The following is an 18,371-nucleotide window of genomic DNA, read 5'->3' as shown; positions in this document are numbered from 1 at the left end:
TAGTCTTACCGGGCTCTGAGACCTTTGCAAGGTCCCCAGGAAACGTCACACAGCTGGGCCCCAGGAAGAACAGCACCCTTAGGGCACCCCTGATTCCTGTATTCCTGCAGTTGCTTAGTTCTTGACCCAGGCAGTACAGGTGAACTGATCATTCCCATAGGCCCTGTGGGTGTCATAGCCTCCTGAGTTTGGGGGCTTACCCTCCCTGTGTCCATTGCCTTGGCCCTCTGTACTTGTAATCCTGTCCCAAACGGAAAGAATTCCCAAGAAGTCTACCCGAGATGGTCTGCAGTCCTGCATTGGGCCCCAAGGTCAACAGGCAAGCTAGCAAGAGATGTGTGACCCCTAGAAGACAGGCCCTGAGGTTGCATGAGGCAGCTACAGTAGGATGTTTCTCTCCAGGGGGAAGCCTCTGCCTGCTGGCGGCTCACTGTGAAGGTGCTGGCGGCACGGAGCCTGCACCGGGCAGACCTGTGTGAGTATCTGTCCCCTGGGATCCCACAGGATTTAGTCTGGACCAGGAGGGCACACTGTCACCACAAGGGCCTCAGTGTGAGAGCCCTGGGGGAGGAGGGCCATGAGGCAGGCTCTGCCCCAACCTCAACTTCTCTTGGCTTTGGCAGTGAGCGAGGCTGATGCGTACGTGATCCTGCAGCTGCCGACAGCACCCGGAGTCAAGTTCAGGACCAGGACAGTGCCCAACTGCAGCCACCCCGTGTGGAATGAGACCTTCAGTTTCCTAGTCCAGAGACAGGTCAAGGTGAAGGCCAGTGTGTGTGTGTGTGTGTGTGTGTGTGTGTGTGTGTGTGTGTGTGTGCCCCCAAGGCTCAACAGGAGGAATTGGGGAGGTGGGTGACTCCCTGGCCTGCATGGGTTGTGCCCACGCCAAGCAGCTGTAGCACCCACCTCTGGCAGCCCATGGTTCCTCCTGAGGCCTCTGGGGACAGTCAGGGAGTCTCTGCTTTTGTGGGCTGGTGACACTGCAGGCCCCGCCCTCAGCAGAGGGCATACCTTAGGAAACTGACCAAACCAGGGAAGGACAGAGGGAGAGAGAATGTAGTCTGGTGAAATTTTGATTTTGGATAGATACCAACCCTAGGAGAAGAAGGAAAACTAGAGTGTTTGCTGGATTCCCTTATCTTGGCTTGGCAAGATTTGTGGCTGTTTGGAAGTAGGCAAGTCCTGGGGTTGTCGTCACATCGTCTCTCCTGGCTTTGGACCTCAAATCACTGTCCTGCCAAGGTGTGCTATTGGGCAAGTGGGAGGGTCATGTGCTCGGTGGCTGTTCTGGGTCCCTAGAATGTTCTGGAGCTGAGCATCTACGACGAGGACTCAGTGACGGAGGACGACATCTGCTCCAAGTTCTTCTATGATGTCATAGATGTCCCCCCTGGCCAGTGGCTCCGCAAGACCCTCTCTTCAAGTCTCCAGGTGCGTGGGCAGGGCTCTGGGTCCCACCTCCCTGGGGTGCTTGTCTATTAGCAGCAGGGAAAAAGGCTTACCTGGGCAATGACACAGGGGGCTTGCCCACAGGAGCTCTGTGCTCTGCAGGTGGCTGCCAGCCCCCATGTTCACTCTTGGAACCACGTAGGATCCCTCACCCCTGCTGCCACGGGGGGGCGGGTGGGTGATGAGGGCGTCATTTGGGGAGATTTGACCAGGAGCAGGTCTCGGGAAGCCTTGGGCCTACGTCGGCTCTGTGCCCCTCTGGTCCCTGAGTTTGGGGGGTCTGTTCTCTGTACACATGATGATGAGTGAGCCAGCGGGGCAGCCCTGCTCACCCTGCTCCTGTTTCCTTCTGGTCCGCAGGATGGACATGGTGACTGGGGGCTGATGAGAACACTGTGTTAGACGGGTGTCAACTGGATCATACCCCTGCCCACACACACATGCCACCTGTTCTTCCCTTTTTACCTCAGGGACAAGAGGAGCTGGATGTAGAGTTCCTGATGGAAAAATTGTGAGTCTTGTCATGCAGCCCCGGAGGGAGTGACCAGACCCCTGGCAGGGCTGGGGCAGGGTTAGGGGACCCATTAGAGTCGCCATCCACTTTGGCTCCACCTGCCCTGCCTTCTTCCTTCTCCTCTCTTTCTTCGTCCTTCTCCTTTGGCTGAACCTTGATGAGGCCTTCGAGGTCCCTCAGCGTTGCTGAGGAGACCCCCATGGGCAGGAACATGGTGGGGAGGAGTTGGGCCAATGCCTTTGGTGGGGTGGGACTCAGGGGTTTTGCCATTTGCAGGTCAGACCGTCCAGAAAGCCTCTTCACCAACGGTGTCCTTGTGGTGAGCACTTTCCCTGGCTTACTTGGGCAAGGGGCCAGAGAAGGTGGGGGCTTGGAGGAGCCTAAAGCTAAAGGACACTTGGAGAGGGGGAGGAGGGGCCCTGCTGGGAGCGCCAGGGGCTGCTGGGTAGGATGGTGATGAAGTTGTCAGGGAGTCACTCTGAGTCCTTCCCTGGAAGCAACAGATCAGGATCGCTCAGTGTTAATACAAAAGTCATAAGCCTCTTGAGGGGTTTGCCATGCGATTTGCGGGCAACCCTGGAGACCATCAGTGTGCTGCAGTAAACAGACATGGCCACAAGGTGGCGGGCGAGGCCTGAGGATCTTTCCACTCAGGGTCTGGGATTCAGATAGCAGGAGTGGCAGCAGTTGAGGTGAGTTGGGGCTAGCCGCCCTGGTGTCTGGGAGAATGTAGGGAGAGTCCAGGATTGAGGCAAACGCTGTCCGGGACCTGCAGGTGCCTGGTTGGTGGTCCAGCATTACCTCCTAAAACCCTGCATTAACACAAAATGACACTAAGGCAGCGGCTATCAACCAGCTGCTTTGCAGAGAGCATGGGGCACCCAACTCTGGTGGCCCTAGGACGACGGGTCGTCACACACAGCTAGAAATATGTACTCCAGCCCCACCTACAGAGCAGCATGGAGAAGGACCTGCTTCGCCGGGTCAGGGAGGGGCATTGGAGTGTACTGGGGCTGGGGATGTTCAGAGATGACTCAGGTGAGCTAGGGGTGGCAGGTGGGAGATGAGGCTCCCTGGGAACAGCAGTGCAGCTGTAGTGGCAGGTTGGAGGCAGGGTGAAGGTTTTGGCCTCCTGGTCTCATGGGGCACTCACTTGTCCTGTGTTATGTGGTGTGTCTGGGACAGTGGCACTTAGAGGGATGAGGCTGAGGAGGAGACCTCAGCTTGTCCCGTACAGCCCTCTGCCCACGTGCTGTGTGTCCTAGGCCCGAGAGCTGGCCTGCCTGGATGTGCGTGTGGACAGAGCCGGCAGTGTCTCAGCAGTCACAGGTGAGATCTGCTCAGCCTGGAACAGGGGCCTCAGCAGGGTCCTGCTCAGACAGAATCGGGCTGCCTGGGCTGCTCCATGCCACACATTACTGCAGGATATCCAGGCCCAAGGGGCCCTCCAGGCTATGCTGATATCATGCCAGCGACCCCCCTCTCTCTCTAGATCAGGCCGAGCTGGAACTGGAACTGAAGGGGTCCTACGAAGACACACAGACGGCCGCCCTGAGCACAGCCTCCGCTTTCTGCTTCCACTACCTGGCGGCTCAAGATGCAGAGCTGAGTGGGTGCCTGAGGGTGGGTGTTGACCTTGCGCTCTCCCCACGATCCTGTCCCTCCCTCTGCCCAGGTCAGGTGCCCTTGTCCCTACGCCCCAATCGGCCATCCCACCCCCCCCCACCACCACACACACGCCTGTTCTCAGGGGTCTCAGCGTGGGGCTGGGATGGTATGCCAGCTGTCCAGTGTGCAGTCCAGTGGCTCTGCACAGCGGGGGTCTGTCGCACCCTGAGGCCCCCTCACTGTGCTCCCTGCTCCCCCCTCCCTGGGTGCTGCAGCCATCCTTGTTCTTGTAACGCAGCAAGTGCTCCCCCTTCCCCATGCCTGGTCTGCGCCTCAGCTCAGACACTTCTTGCAAGGAACCCTGCACCAGGGCCGTTTGTTCCAGCAGAGCACCCAGAGCCCGCCTGTGGTTAACTCTGATGTGTCTCGCTGCTGGCTCCCCATCACAGCTGCTTCCCAGTTTGCCGATTGTGATTCCGTCACAGCAATGACTTCACCCTCACACAGTGTCGGCTTCTATGTGTTCAATTTATTCTGTCCCCACCTTAGTCGTGGCCATTGGTACACCTGCTTCTGCAAACCCAGAAAGGGACTGCGCCACTGCTGTCTTCAGTGTAGACATTCTCAGTAAAGATTGGCTCTGTAAACCAAGGAATGGTTCCCTCCAGGGCTTGACGAGCAGTGGCTGGAACTCACACCACTCAGCTGGGCGCCTCCTTGTGCCACTGAAGTCCCTGGCCATGGGGAAGGAGGTGACTGTGCATGTTCCTGCTACAAATGTGAGTGGCTTAGACTGGGCCGGAAGTGGCAGCGAGGGTGAAAGTGGGGAGCCCCAAGGCCCCAGGGGATATCCACATTTTGCTCAAGGTCTAGAACATACCAAGCAGGGTCTCCTGTTTTGATTTCAGGCCTCAGGAGTGAGGCTGCAGCTCCAGGCAGGAGGCTGGTAAGGGACAATCCTACTTAGAGGGGGGCTGGGAAGGGGATGCCATGAATTGGGTGTCTTGGGGGGTGGGTTGGGGTGGGAGGTTATTGGGCAGCTTGGTGTGCACTTCACTTGTAGCTGGCACAGGGAGGTGCCCCTTGAACCCCAAGTTCTTTGTTGCCGCAGCCCCAAGGAGCTGGCCGTGCGGCTGGGCTGCGGGCTGTGCACAGAGGAGCAGGCCTTCCTGAGCAGGCGGAAGCAGGTGGTGGCCAAGGCCCTGAAGGAGGTGCTGCAGCTGGACAGAGACCTGCAGGAGGATGAGGTCTGGGGGCTGTGCCTGGTCGGGGCGGGGGTGGAGACCAATGCCTCATGGGAGTGTGACATTCCCACGCCCTCCGCAGATGCCCCAGGGTTGGGGTGAGCTGTAGGCATTTAGCCCCCTTGGGCAGTGTTCCAAGCTGGAAGCTGTCACTTTCTAGGGAGGGGCTGGCCACTGGTGCTAACACTAGAGGCTCCTTCTGTGGTGGCAGAGCACAGGGACAGGGCCCTGGGTGAGGCAGGTGGCTGCTTCTCCGGCTTCTGGAGAGACAGCAGCCCGTGTCTGCATGTGGTCCAGGTTCCTGTCGTGGGCATTGTGGCCACAGGAGGAGGCGCCAGGGCCATGACCTCGCTCTATGGCCACCTCTTGGCCCTGCAGAAGCTGGGCCTCCTGGACTGCGTGACCTACTTCAGTGGCACTTCAGGCTCAACATGGTGAGGGCCTGGGTGCTGGGGCTGCGGGGGTGGGGGGCATGGGGGACAGGCTCAATATGGTGAGGGCCTGGGCACTAGGATATAGAGGGGAGGTCATGAAAAGGGGCAGCAATGCCGGGGGTGGGGGACACTCTGTACTGGGAAACCCAGGTGTGTGGGGGCTGTGCGGTCTAGTGCCACATGGCCTGCCTGAAATGGAGGCGCATACTGTAGGGAAGGCCTGCTTGAGTGCTAGTGGGGTAGGGAGGGTCTGTGATATCACTGAGGAACCATACCCTGGCTGATCCAGAAGAAGCTGAGTGGGAGGCCTGGTGGCACCGCTGCAGGCCAGGGTCAGCTGACTCATCTCCAATATGGGTGCAATGGAGTCCATATTCCAAAGGCCCAGAGAGGGACAGCCCACGTAAGCCCCTCACAGGCACAAGGGGTCTTCAGAAAGTTCATGGAAAGTGGAGTTCAGAGACAAGTTTATTTTATGAACTTCAGGAAAGACACATTATGAGAAAAATCTAGACATAGACATAAAAAATTTTTTTGGCCAAAAATAAATGTCTTTTAAAAAATATTTATCACTTTCATTTGAAAGGCAGATTTATAGAGAGAGAGCTTTCATCTGCTGTTTCACTTCCCAAATGGCCATAATGGCCAGAGCTGAGCTGATCTGAAGCCAGGAGCCAGGAGCTTCCTCCAGGTCTCCCATGTGGGTGCAGGATCCCAAGGACTTGAGCCATCCTCCTCTGTTTTCCCAGGTTGTAAGCAGGAAGTTGGTCAGAAGTGGAGTAGCCGGGACTAGAACTAGCACCCATCTGAGTTATCAACCAGTGCTGCAGGTGGAGGATTTCTTTGTTTTATTTTATTACTATTATTTTTAAGTTATGCTAACTTCAGTTGGTCTGAGGTAGTTTCCGGTCTGGTGAGACAGCACAAATAAGGACATTGGAGTCAGAAGATGGTGCTTTGACCTAAAGACAGCATTGCCTCCCTCCACACCTGTCCTGCCTATGAAGAGGCAGGACACTTTCCTGTTAGTTTCATTCTTTGAACATGCCTGGGAGGAGTAACAGAGGTATGCCCCTCAGAGGAGTTCAGATGACAGCTGTTGGCACACAGAGGCTTCAAGGACTGGCTTGTGAAGGTGGGAGTAGGGTCCAGGGTGGTCCGGGATGGTAGCCACTAGCCCTGGCTCTCCACACTGAGATGTATCCTCAGTGAATTCTGAAGACTCAGTTTGGAAAACAGTACACGTGCAGTCAATAACTTTTTATACCAATTCCGTGATTACAAGATAAACTGTTACATGTATTTTATGAAATGTATTCAAGCTAATTTTTGCTGGTTTCTCCCTAAATTGTGTGTGTGTATGTGTGTGTATGTGTGTGTGTGTGTGTGTGTGTGTGTTGATCATTAGTTGTGTATGTGGCTCATACTCCATTAAAAGTAATTACCACTGGGACCCAGCATTGTGGTCCAGTGAGTTAAACTACCACCTGCAGAACTGGCATCCCATGTGGGCACTGGTTCCAGTTCTGGCTGTTCCATATCTGATTCAGCTCCCTGGTAATGTGCCTGGGAAAGCAGCAGAGCACAGCTCAGGTGGTTGGGCCCTATATCTACTTGTGAGACCTGGAAGAATCTCCTGGATCCTGGTTTTGACTTGGGTCAGCTCTGGCCATTTTGGGGCATGAACCAGCATATGGAAGGGTGTACACATGCTCTCTCGCATGCGTGCACACTCTCTCTCTCTGTAACTCTACCTTTGAAATAAGTAAACAAGTCTTAAACAAGTGACTAGCACCACTGTGGGAGAAAAGCCCTGACACATTTTCCAGACAGCCAGGACTTTGGTAGCTGGAGTGCATGCTGGGGGCAGCTGGTAAGTGCAAGGCGGGGTTGCAGTGTCCCAAGCTGGGCCTTGCCTGTTACTAACCTGTGCCTTGTTGTCCCAGGGCAATGGCCCACCTGTACGGGGACCCTGAGTGGTCACAAAAGGACCTGAAGGGACCCATCAGCCATGCCCGGGAGCACCTGGCCAAGAGCAAGCTGGACGCCTTCTCCCCAGAGCGCCTGGCGAGCTACAAGCAGGAGCTAGAGCTGAGAGCCAAGCAGGGGCACCCCATAACCTTCGTGGACCTGTGGGCCCTGGTGCTGGAGTTCATGCTGCACGGCCAGGTAGGAACCCTGCATGCCCTGGACAGTACAAGTGTGCACCTGCAGGGCTGGAGCAATGGAGGCCCCTTCTTAAGGGATGTGGGCGCTAACTTTCTGGGTCAGGTGATCCAATTACTTGCCACACAGAGGAAGTTTCTGGATCTCCCAAGAGCTAGGGACCCACTAGTGTCAATCAAGTAAGCAGAGTTTTTGTGTTGTTTGGATCAGGGAGCTTGCAAGAGCTGCTTTTATTCTATCACCCTACTGCCCTCCATCCTCAGAGCAGTGATAGAGGTCTGTGTTTTGGAGCCAGACAAGAAATCCAATGTTAGTGTGTGGTGGAAGCTTGTTGTAGTGCCCAAGGTAACTACCATCCCAGTTTCAGGTTTATCATATCTATCTATCTATCTATCTATCTATCTATCTATCTATCTATCTATCTAATCTCTCTCTATATATATTCTTATGAATATCTGTGATATCTATTTTATATACCTTTGTTATATGCACCTTTATTACACATGTTGAAGATACACAAGATATTCTTTGTATAAGCAATTCTATTTGGGAAGCACAGACACAGAGCACTCTACTGGTTCACTCAACTAGTCAAGGCTGGACCAAAGCTGGAGCCAAAAGCAGGAACTCAGTCAAGGTCTTTCAAGTCACTGGCAGGCATTCAGTTACTGCTCCTCCCAGGATCTGCATGGCAGGGAGCTGGAGCCAGGAGCCAGGAGCCAGGGCCAGAATCAAGCCCAGGTATCTCATGCAGGAAGTGGCCATTTTCACTACTGGGCCACATGCCCACTCCCTGTGTGAACAGTTCTGTGCAGGACTCAATGGACACATGGATAAGAGTGCCCTCAGCACTGAAGACAGGTAGGTAGTACCTGACTCATGGGGCTGCTGGGTCTATGCATGTCCAGCTTCCCTAGCCATCAGCAAATTGTTTTCCAAGGGCATTAACTCCCATGGGAAGGATTCATCTGTTGTATGAAAGGAAGTTCATTGCAGTTTTTTTTTTTTTGCATTTGCATTTGCTTGATTGAGATTTGACCATATTTTCAGGTTTATCTTCAAGGGTTCTTTTCTTTTTTTCATGAATCACATACTGAAATCTCTTCTCACTTTTAAAATTTAATTTTTAAATATTAATTTTGACTATCAATCCTTTATAGTGGCCTTGGTGGATAATCTTAATATAATATAGTTTATTCTTCTCTTTGTGGTCTGTGCTTTGGGTAACCTTTGTTCTCCTGAGTTGTAGGATACCATCCTGTGTATTCTTACACTAGTTGTAAAGCCTGGCTGCTTGAGGAGTGCATCTGATGCAATGGTTACGATGGAGCACCAGCACCACGTAGTGGAGTGCCTGGAGGAGAATCTCAGCTTCTCTGCTTTTGAGGGGCAACAAAATAGTTGGGGCCCTGCCACTGCAGTGTGGAACCTGGGTTGAGTTCCCTCCTGGCTCCTGGCTTCAGCCTGGCCTTGGCCCAGCCGCTGAAGGCATTTGGGAGTGAATCAGCAGCAGCTGGGACACATTTCTATCTGTGTCTCCCTGCCTTTCCAATAAATAAGCTCATTATTTTAAGATGGTCTATTTCTCTTTTTAAGAAAGTTCCTTTATTTTTATTGAAAGGTAGATCTTACAGAGAGGAGGAGAGACAGATAAAGATCTTCCATCCTCAAGTTTACTTTCCAAATGGCCACAATGGCCAGAACTGAGCTCATCTAAACCAGCACCCAGGAGCTTTTCCAGGTCTCCCATGTGGGGGCAGGGTCCCAAGGATTTGGGTCATTCTCTACTGCTTTCTCAGGCCACAAGCAGAGAGCTAGATTCAAAGTGGAGTACCCCATATGAGATCCTGGCATTTGAAAGGGGGAGGATTAGCCAATTGAGCCATCGCACTGAGCCCAGATTATTTTTTTTTTCTTGTGAATAAGACTGTATAATACATCCAGAATTTATCTGTAGGTATCATGCAAATGGGAATTTAACTGCTTTCACATATGGACAGCAGAATTCCCAAGTTCATTTACTTTTTGTCTTTAAATATATTATTTGAAAGCCAGATATCTATCTATCTATCTATCTATCTATCTATCTATCTATCTATGGAGAAATGTATAAATGGAGAAAGCTTCCATGAGCTGGTTCACACCCCAAATGACTGCAGCAGGTAGGGCTGGACCAGGTCAAAGCCAGGATCCTGGAACTCCATTTAGATCTCCAATGAAAGTGGCAGGGGCCTAAATACTTGAGCCAACATCCACTGCTATCTCAGGTGCATCAGCAGGAAGTTGGATTGGAAGTGGAGCAGTCAGGACTCAAACTTATAAACATATGGGATGCCAGCATCCCAGTCAGAAGATAAACCCACTGTGCTGCAATTCTGACCCTTCCCTGGTTCATTTGATGAAGGTTTTCTCCCAGAGTGATTCACACTGCTGCTTCTGTCATGTTTGGGGGCCCTATATTCCTGGGACTCTTCCTGAGCTCTCTCTGCTATTCTGACAAGATAGGTTCTCCACCACTTTGCCTCCACACATGGCTTTGTATAATGAACCTTGGTGTCTCTGGGGGCACGGTTACCCCATTGCCACCCTGGTCCTCCCTGTGAATTACTGTGGCCCCTCTTGGCCCTTGGTTCTTCCTGTCCATGACAGTCAGCCAGTCCACTTTCATGAAATGGCATTAAACTTACAAAACAGAACACAATTAACTGAAATTTTCTTTAACGAGAAGGCACTTTTTAGAAGATTTATTTGTTTGAAAGGCAGAGTTAGAGGGAGACACACACAATGAGAGAGAGATCCTCCATTGCTGGTTCTCTCTTCTGATGATGCAATGCTGGGGCTTTGCAGCTTCTGCCACTTTTCCAGGCACATGAGCAGGGAGCTTGCTATGGAGGCAGAGCAGCAGGAACCGGAGCTGGCTCTGGAATCCCGTGTCACCAGCCTGTGGATCTGCTGGATCCACTGTTTAAGTTCATGCTGTGTCTTGAAGACATCGTGTTTTAGTAGCTGAGTGTTCTGTCTGGAGGCAGCAGTTGCTTACTGTAAGGTGGAAGAAGCTCATTTTAACAGTTCAGTTTATGAGATTTAATCCCAGGCTATAAAATAGTTTTACTTAATTATCACTTGATCCTCTAATGATAACTTTTTGAATGATCTTATGTGCAAAATTTATAGGCATTTTTATGGGTTGATTTTTTTAAAAGATTTATTTATTTATTGGAATGTCAGATATACAAAGAGGAGGAGAGACAGAGAGGAAGATCTTCCATCCGATGATTCACTCCCCAAGAGGCAGCAACAGCTGGAGCTGAGCCGATCCGAAGCCAGGATCCAGGAGCTCTTCTGGGTCACTCATGCGGGTGCAGGGTGCCAAGGCTTTGGGCCATCCTCAACTGCTTTCCCAGGCCACAAGCAGGGAGCTGGATGGGAAGTGGAGCTGCCGGGATTAGAACCGGTGCCCATACAGGATCCCTGCGTGTTCAAGGCGAGGACTTTAGCTGCTAGGCCACGCCCCCGGGCTATGGGTTGATTTTTAAAAATTTCTTTGTGAGTTGGAGGGAAGGAGGGGAGAGGGAGTGAACCTGTATCTCCTGGTTCACTCCCCACATGGCAGCAAAGGTCAGGGTTGGGCCGAGTCAATGCCATGAGCCAGAAACCCCATCTGGAACTCCCTTGTGGCTAGCAGGAGCCCAAGCACCTACCATCCTCTGCTACTTCCCTAGGCACGTTAGCAGGGAAGCACGTCAGAGGTGGAGCAGTTTGAATTCAAAATAGTGGTTCCAATATGGGATTCTGGCATCACAGGTGTTGGCGTAACCCTCTGTGCCACAGTGCTAGTCCTGAATGAAAGATTTTGCATGCCCTTTTGTGTATTCCATAGATGTGCAAAAAACAGCCACTCAAGGTCATCAATGTATCATGCTCCCATACTTCCAATGTAACCCTTAAGTGCTCAGTGTTCTGCTGAGTTCATAGTAGCTACTGGCCACTGGGCAGCAGGACCCTGAGAGTCCTGTCCATCAGAGGGGTCCCAGGTGCTGTTTCAGTGGTAGAAAGGCATTCTGGCCCTTCCCCAAGCAGTCATAGGCAGATATTGTGTCACTGTAGGAGAGGGCAGGTTTTCTATAATAAGCAGGCTTAACAATCAGAAAGATTTGGAGAACAGACAACCAACACCCTTTCCTCACTGTCATATGCACACATCTACATCACGAGGGCTGAGCTGGAGAGAGAGAGAGAGAATATCTTTCATCTGCTTGTTCATTCCCCAAATGACCACAAGGACCAGGGCTGGGACAGGCAAAACCAGGAGCCAAAAACCAAATCCAGTTCTCCCACATGGATACAGGGGCCCAAGCATTTTTGATAACGTCCACTGCTTTGCCAGACTCATTAGCAGGGAGCTGGGATGGAAATAGAGCAGCAGCTGGGGCAAGAACTGACGGACTTACAGGATGCGGGTGTCAAGGCAGCAGCTGTTAATCCATGGCATCACAACAATGGTCCCATGGGAGATCTTTTTATAAGACAAATTCCAAAGGATTTTCTGATAGATTGATTCTCTGAAGAGACCCCAAATCAGCAGGTTTAACACACTCCTTAGGCAGTATTGAGAGCTGACAGGACCGACTGGGAACACCCTCGGTGTGACTAGACTCCCCATCCAGCCTGAAGAAACCAAGAGGGGAGACGACTCCTGGTGTGTGTCTTGCTCTGATGGAATGGGCTCCGGGTGGGTGGTATTAACCCTGCAGCAAAAGCCTTGCCTAGGCGCTGCCCTGGCAGTCCCCACCACTGACCCTGCTGGTGCTGGAGATGAGCCCCCTTTACATTTTTTCACTGCTAGGACCCAGGGAGGCCTGGGAAATCTCCAACCTCATAAGGGCAAGCCACAGTTCTTGCCTTTGAGTATAGAGGTTGAGGTTTCCACAGAAGAGAAAACAAGAAGGCAAGAATCAACAACAGGGCACAACCCCACACTGTGCAAGACTGAGCCTGAATTGCACCCATCCACACAGGACCCCCAGATCCTGGTGGAGCTGCCTCCCCACCCCAGACCATGTCCTGGTAGAATTGATGTCCCCAGCCTCACCAAGGCCCTCGTACCCTTTCTCCCCAGGTGATGGACCAGAAGCTGTCAGGACAGAGAGCTGCGCTAGAGCGGGGTCAGAACCCACTGCCCCTCTACTTGAGCCTCAATGTCAAAGAGAACAATCTGGAGACCCTTGACTTCAAAGGTACAGCCCTGACCACTCCACCCTCCAAGGTCCATGTTCCCCAGATCCTAAGCACCCCATATGGGCGCCAGTTCTAATCCTGGCAGTTCCACTTCCCATCCAGCTCCCTGCTTGTGGCCTGGCAAAGCAGTTGAGGACGACCTAGAAGCTTTGGCACCCTGCACCCAAGTCTCAATCTCAAACCCAAACTGTTCAATCTTCTGGAAGGGTGTGAGTGTGATGGGCTCCAAGGCCAGCCAGGGCAGAGCCAGCGCTCAAGGCTGGGGGCATTCAGAGCAGCCCCAGGACTGGTAACAGGAAACAGCCCACAGCCGAGCCTTCTGCACACTTGCTGAGTTGGTCAGCTGAGGCCTGCTTGGGAGAAATGTCCTGGGCCCCTGGCAGAGCCAGGCTCCTCTCCTCCCCCCAGCCTATTCTGCTCATGCCCTATCTTGCATCCCATCAGAGTGGGTGGAGTTCTCCCCCTACGAGGTTGGATTCCTGAAGTACGGGGCCTCCGTGCCCCCCGAGCTCTTCGGCTCTGAGTTCTTCATGGGGCGGCTGATGAAGAAGCTGCCTGAGCCCCGGATCTGCTTCCTGGAAGGTAAGTGGGTCCTCATGAGGCCCTGGTCCAGTTGTCCACTAAGACATGCATCCTATGGTTCAGAGGGCAGAGTTTCCAGGGCAAGAAGGTTGGGCCATGGGCAGTACTATCCTGAGGAGCCCTCACTCTGCTCACGTTCCCATCAGCACCCAAGGATGTGACCGTGGAGGGAGGCAGGCTGCTGGGAGCCCAGGGCTGATGTCTCTTGTGGGATTTGACCTGCAGCTATCTGGAGCAACATTTTCTCCCTGAACTTGCTGGATGCCTGGTATGGCCTCACCAGCTCCGGGGAGGCCTGGAAGTACCACATCAAGGAGAAGATCAGGAACATGGGTAGGAGGGGAGACACCAGAAGGAAGCCTGGCATGAGGCTGGGCGCTGAGCATCTGAGGTGGGGGTGGGAGGGTAAGAGAGGGCAGGTGTTTCTAGGCAGCTCTGGACCAACATCTGTTTCTCTGACTGCAGAGACGGAGCGCACCCCGGCCTCCCCACAGGTTGCCTTGCAGAAGGAGGCATCATGGCTGCAGCCTGGCACGGCCCTGGCCCAGGCATTCAAGGGCTTCCTGACAGGCAGGCCGCTCCACCAGCACAGCGCCAACTTTCTCCAGGGCCTGCAGCTGCACCAGGACTACTGTAACCACCAGGACTTCTCCACCTGGGCAGGTAAGGGGCTATGGCCAAGTGTCACCATGTAGAGCAAGCTTGGTCTTCTGGGTGGGAGTAGACTGTGGCTGGCAGAGGCCTTGAATGGGGACTGGGGAGTCACAGAATCTGCTTTTGGGGTATGGTCTTGAGAAGATCCCATTGGGGGGTCTGGACTGGAGCCTGGGGATATTCATGGGTAAGCAAGATCCACAGAGTTAAATGTGCTCAGGAGTGGGTAGCTGAGATACCTGTGTCCCCTGCTTCTCCCACCAGACTGCCAGCTGGATTCTAACCCTGGCCAACTGACCCCTGGGGAGCCCCAGCTCTGTCTGGTGGATGCCAGCTACTTCATCAACACCAGCTGTCCCACCATGTTCTGCCCAGGCCGCAGGCTGGACCTCATTCTCTCCTTGGACTACTCTCCATCCTCACCCTTTGAGGTGCTGCTGGTCGCCCCATGGGATCCCCGGGGCTTGGCTGGGTTGGTCAAACCCCAGGCCCAAGGAGTAGGATCTCTGAGCCAGCTCCATTCCTGCTGGTTCCTCACAGGCTCCTGCCAGGGCCCTGGGCTGGGAAGGGTTGGGACTGTAGGTTCTCATAGCAGGTGAATCGGGAGGAACTAGGAGGAGAGCTGGGAGGAGAGCCCAAATGTCTCCATGTTCTCCCTCAGACTTCTTAGGTGATGTTGTTTTGGGTAGGGTTGGGAGGAGAGCAACCAGTGTATGTGTGATGGAGGGAAGGGAGGCACAGGGCTGTGTCTGCCAAGCAGCAGTGCAGTCACCAGGGGCCCTTACTGGGCTGGACCAGGAGCAGAAGAGAACCCAACAGGTGTTCTGAACCTTAGTGAGCAAGCTGGGGTTGAGATGGAGCTAGCATCTCCAAGGGTGCTGATGGTGGCAGAAGGGGGTGGGGACCTGGCTGCCCATTGGGCCACCCTCTGCCAGCAGGCGTTACAGCAGACAGAGTTGTACTGCCGAGCCCTGGGGCTGCCCTTCCCCCGCGTGGAGCTCAGCCCTCAGGACCAACAGGAACCCCGCGAGTGCCACCTCTTCTCGGACCCCACCTGCCCCGAGGCCCCTGTCCTGCTGCACTTCCCGCTTGTCAATGCTTCCTTCAAGGACCACTCAGCCCCCGGTGAGATGGCCCCTCTTCCAGCAGCCAGTCAACCCTGGCTCTATCCGGGACCTCCCAGGTTCTGTCTGGGACCCCTTGCCTGCTGCCCCTTATAGGAAGGACAGTCTGCCCTGAGTAAGGCCCCAGCCTGCATCCCTACACCCAGATAGGAGACTCACCTCCCCTGCCTGTGCTGCTGACACCACGTCCCCATAGGGTCCACGGAGCTGGTATCTTCTCTGTCGCCATCCCTGGCTCCTCTGGCCTCTGTCATCTTAACCCAACTCTGAGGCCAACTGGCTGGGCTCTGGCCTCTCCCTAGGGAACCCTGAGATGTGAACCTTCGCCCCCTTCCTCCTTCTTCTGTCTTCTCAGCCACTTGTCAGAATTCCATCTGCTTTGGGTGGGAAGCAAAGCACCTCGCAGCCTTGATTGCCAGCTTCCTGGCTCCCACAGTCTTCCCACTTCCATCTTAATGTGCTCAGCTCACATCCTGGAATTCTATAGAATTTTTTTTTTTCTCGGTAAAGACTGCTTCTTGAACTTTAAAAAGCCACCCCTTTGTTTCCACTGTGAGCTTTGAGAATCTATTCGTGAATAGAATTGCCTTCCTTGTTCTGGCTTGGTCCTAACTTGGCCCTGGGCCTCAGTGTCCTGACCCTGACCCTCTCCCACCCCTGGGCAGGTATCCGGCGCCGCCCCACAGAGCTCCAGGCTGGTCAAGTGGATCTCACCGGGCCCACCTCCCCCTATGCCCTGCTCAACATGACCTATAGGGAGGAGGACTTTGACCGCCTGCTGCAGCTCAGCGACTACAACATGTGCAGCAGCCAGAGCATCATCCTGCAGGCCCTGAGGAACGCGCTGAAGCACCGGGCCTCAGAGCTGAGGCTTCCAGGCACCCAGACCTCAGGCTGATGAGACCCCAAAACCCTGAGGGTCACACGCTGTCCCTCCAGAGGCTAGGGGCTGAATCCAGTTCTCTGGAGTTCCCTGGCTCTGCCATGCTGCTGGGTTCGCTGCCCAGAGTGGCCTGCACCCTTCCTGCCCTCCCTCCAGAGTTCCCCCTTTGTTCCTCCCTGCCTTGAGAAAAGTTGAGAAGAAACTCTCCAGGCCAGTGTATGGCGGTCCTAGCAGACGAGCTTTCCACAGCATCACATTCATGCATCTGAGGCAGCTTCAGGCATGGAGACTCCCAGCATACCTTGCTCACTCTCCTTCTCCTTCTTCTCTTTCTCCTTCCCAATCCGCCACCTCCTCCCAGTCTAGCACCTTGCTCTGTCTCAATTTACCCCGTAATATTTTACTCTTTGAATACTACTGTAAATGGAATTATTTTCTCAAATTTCACTTTCGGAATGTTTGTTGTGATTTTATAGAAATGCATTTGACTTTGGTAGATTGGTTTTGTATTTTGTAGTCTCACTGAACTTTCTGTACTAGCTCTGGTACTTTTTTGGTGAATTCCCTGGAAAAGTTTATACACAGTCATGTTATCTGCCATTAGAGATAGTTTCACTTCTTCTCAGATCTGAATGTCTTTTAATTCTTTTTCTTGCCTAATTGCCTCAGCCAGGCTCTCCAGAACAATGCTGAATAGATGTGGCAAGAGCTGATGGCTTTTGTCTCATTCCTGTTACAGGCCAGAAGCATAAAGTGTTTCACTGTTCACTGTGATACTGACTCACTGTGGGTTTCCCTTAATTGTTCTTTTTTAGTTTGAGGAAGTTCCCTTCTCTCCCTGGCTTATTGACTGCCTGATTAATATGACTTTATTTCTGCTGAAACAGATGTGGATCGTGTCCTATATTCTGTATGTGGCTTTACATTCATTGATTTTGGATATCAAACTACCCTTGCGTGCCTGGGACAAATCCCACTTGATCATGGCATTGGAACCCTTTTTGTATTATTGCTGGCACATTTGCTTCCCACATTCATGGGACCTCCCTCAGTCACATCGTGGAAGTCAGTGAGAACCAGAGACAGAGTGAATCTCTAAAGGGGAAAAGAGACCAGTTCTGTGACAGATCTGATTCAGAGGGTTAAGGAAAGTGAAGACCCATACAAGGCTCGGAAGATGGCTTCAAGGAGACATCTGGCCGTGGGTGCGGGAGCATGGGCTCACCGAGGAGCACCTGCTGATGTGTTTGAGACTACATTAGAGGAAGGCTACGAGAATGGGAGTGTGGGAGCGTGGGCGTGTGGAGTCCTAAAGCCGTCAGCTCCAGCTCTGAAGGTAAAAGGCACGAGAGTGGTCAAGAGGAGAACGACGCAGCCAGGGTCCGCACAGCCAGGGTTCCAGGCAAGACCCGGCAGACCTGCAGGTCAGCTTGAACATCCGCTGTAGGGTGTGAGATGCCCTGTCCAAGGTCACACGGCAAATCCAGGACGCGACGGACACACGTGGCTCGGGGCTGGCTGTGGTTCTCCTCGCTCCTTCAGGGAACAGCGTCCCGCTGCCCCGTGAGGAGCCCGAGGAGCCCGTGGAGCCCCTGGAGCCCGTGGAGCCCGTGGAGCCCGGGAAGCCCGGGAAGCCTGTCCGCCCGCTTAGCACACGCGCCCCAGGGCTCCGGCTGACTCCGCCCCGATTCAAGAGGAGGCTAGGTAGCTTGGGCCTGGCCAATCAGAACAGCGGGTGCTGAAGTTCCTTGATCACTGTGATTGGTTTAGAAATGATTAGGTGACCCGGAACGGCCAATGAGATGCCAGCAGGCTTTCGGCAGGGGATGGACGTGCGCGTGCTCTGTGTCTGGCCTTGAGGCGGCCGGGTGGAAGTGAGGCCGATGAGGCTGCTGCCCTCTCGTTCTGAGGGAGGGAAGTCTGAGAGGGTGGAGCTGTGACAGAGGGCCAAGCCTGGAGACAGAGAGACACCCGCCGTGTCAAGTGTCGATTTAAGGTCAAGCCAGTCCCTCTGCGAACCACTGCACGGTCAGTTCCAGAATGTTCTTCCTGTGCCAGTCCTGCCCACTCTCCCTTTTGGGTCTCTTTTGCACTAGGCTCCATATCACTCACCTTCAAGAAGCTAGAATAAACTACCAAAAAAAAAAATGTTAAATGGAAAAGAGAGTGTTGGGTTCAGAATTCCAACACGGAAACAAAAAGCAAACCTGAGAGCTTTTTGCCATGGCACCGCCAGTCAAAAGATGGCGAGATTAGACTGGCAGTCTCCAGTGACCCCGGATGTGCGTGCCAGGAGGCAGAAGTCTGCAGCCACATCATGTGTTTTGGCAGAAAACCAGCACCAGTGCCACTGTAGGGGAGCGAATAGATAAATGACAGTCCATTCTAAGAATGGAATGCTGTACAGCAAGAATCAGAAATGAACCATGGCTTCACACATGAGCAGGCAAGAACCTCAGAGTGAAAAAAGAGAGT

At 53.3% G+C, this 18,371-nt stretch overlaps 1 protein-coding gene across 1 annotated transcript; it reads left to right on the top strand.

The window, feature by feature from the left end:
• The first annotated feature begins 281 nt into the window (after nt 1–281).
• Nucleotides 282–16,774, top strand: PLA2G4D (phospholipase A2 group IVD). Its single transcript, XM_040968441.1, has 20 exons — nt 282–311; nt 403–475; nt 624–760; nt 1,300–1,431; nt 1,920–1,960; nt 2,240–2,282; nt 3,229–3,292; nt 3,456–3,586; nt 4,240–4,350; nt 4,480–4,517; nt 4,683–4,818; nt 5,113–5,249; nt 7,196–7,418; nt 12,535–12,652; nt 13,098–13,235; nt 13,461–13,568; nt 13,701–13,898; nt 14,154–14,320; nt 14,828–15,014; nt 15,679–16,774. Exons 1-20 carry the CDS (start codon nt 282–284, stop codon nt 15,909–15,911), a joined length of 2,445 nt encoding a protein of 814 aa, XP_040824375.1. The 3' UTR covers nt 15,912–16,774.
• The last annotated feature ends 1,597 nt before the right edge of the window (nt 16,775–18,371 follow it).

Source organism: Ochotona curzoniae, unplaced genomic scaffold (genome assembly GCF_017591425.1).
Source record: "Ochotona curzoniae isolate NIBS_2020 unplaced genomic scaffold, NIBS_Ocur_1.0 scaffold_4701, whole genome shotgun sequence".
Lineage (NCBI taxonomy): Eukaryota > Metazoa > Chordata > Mammalia > Lagomorpha > Ochotonidae > Ochotona > Ochotona curzoniae.
This window is presented reverse-complemented; position numbering and strand designations above follow the sequence as displayed.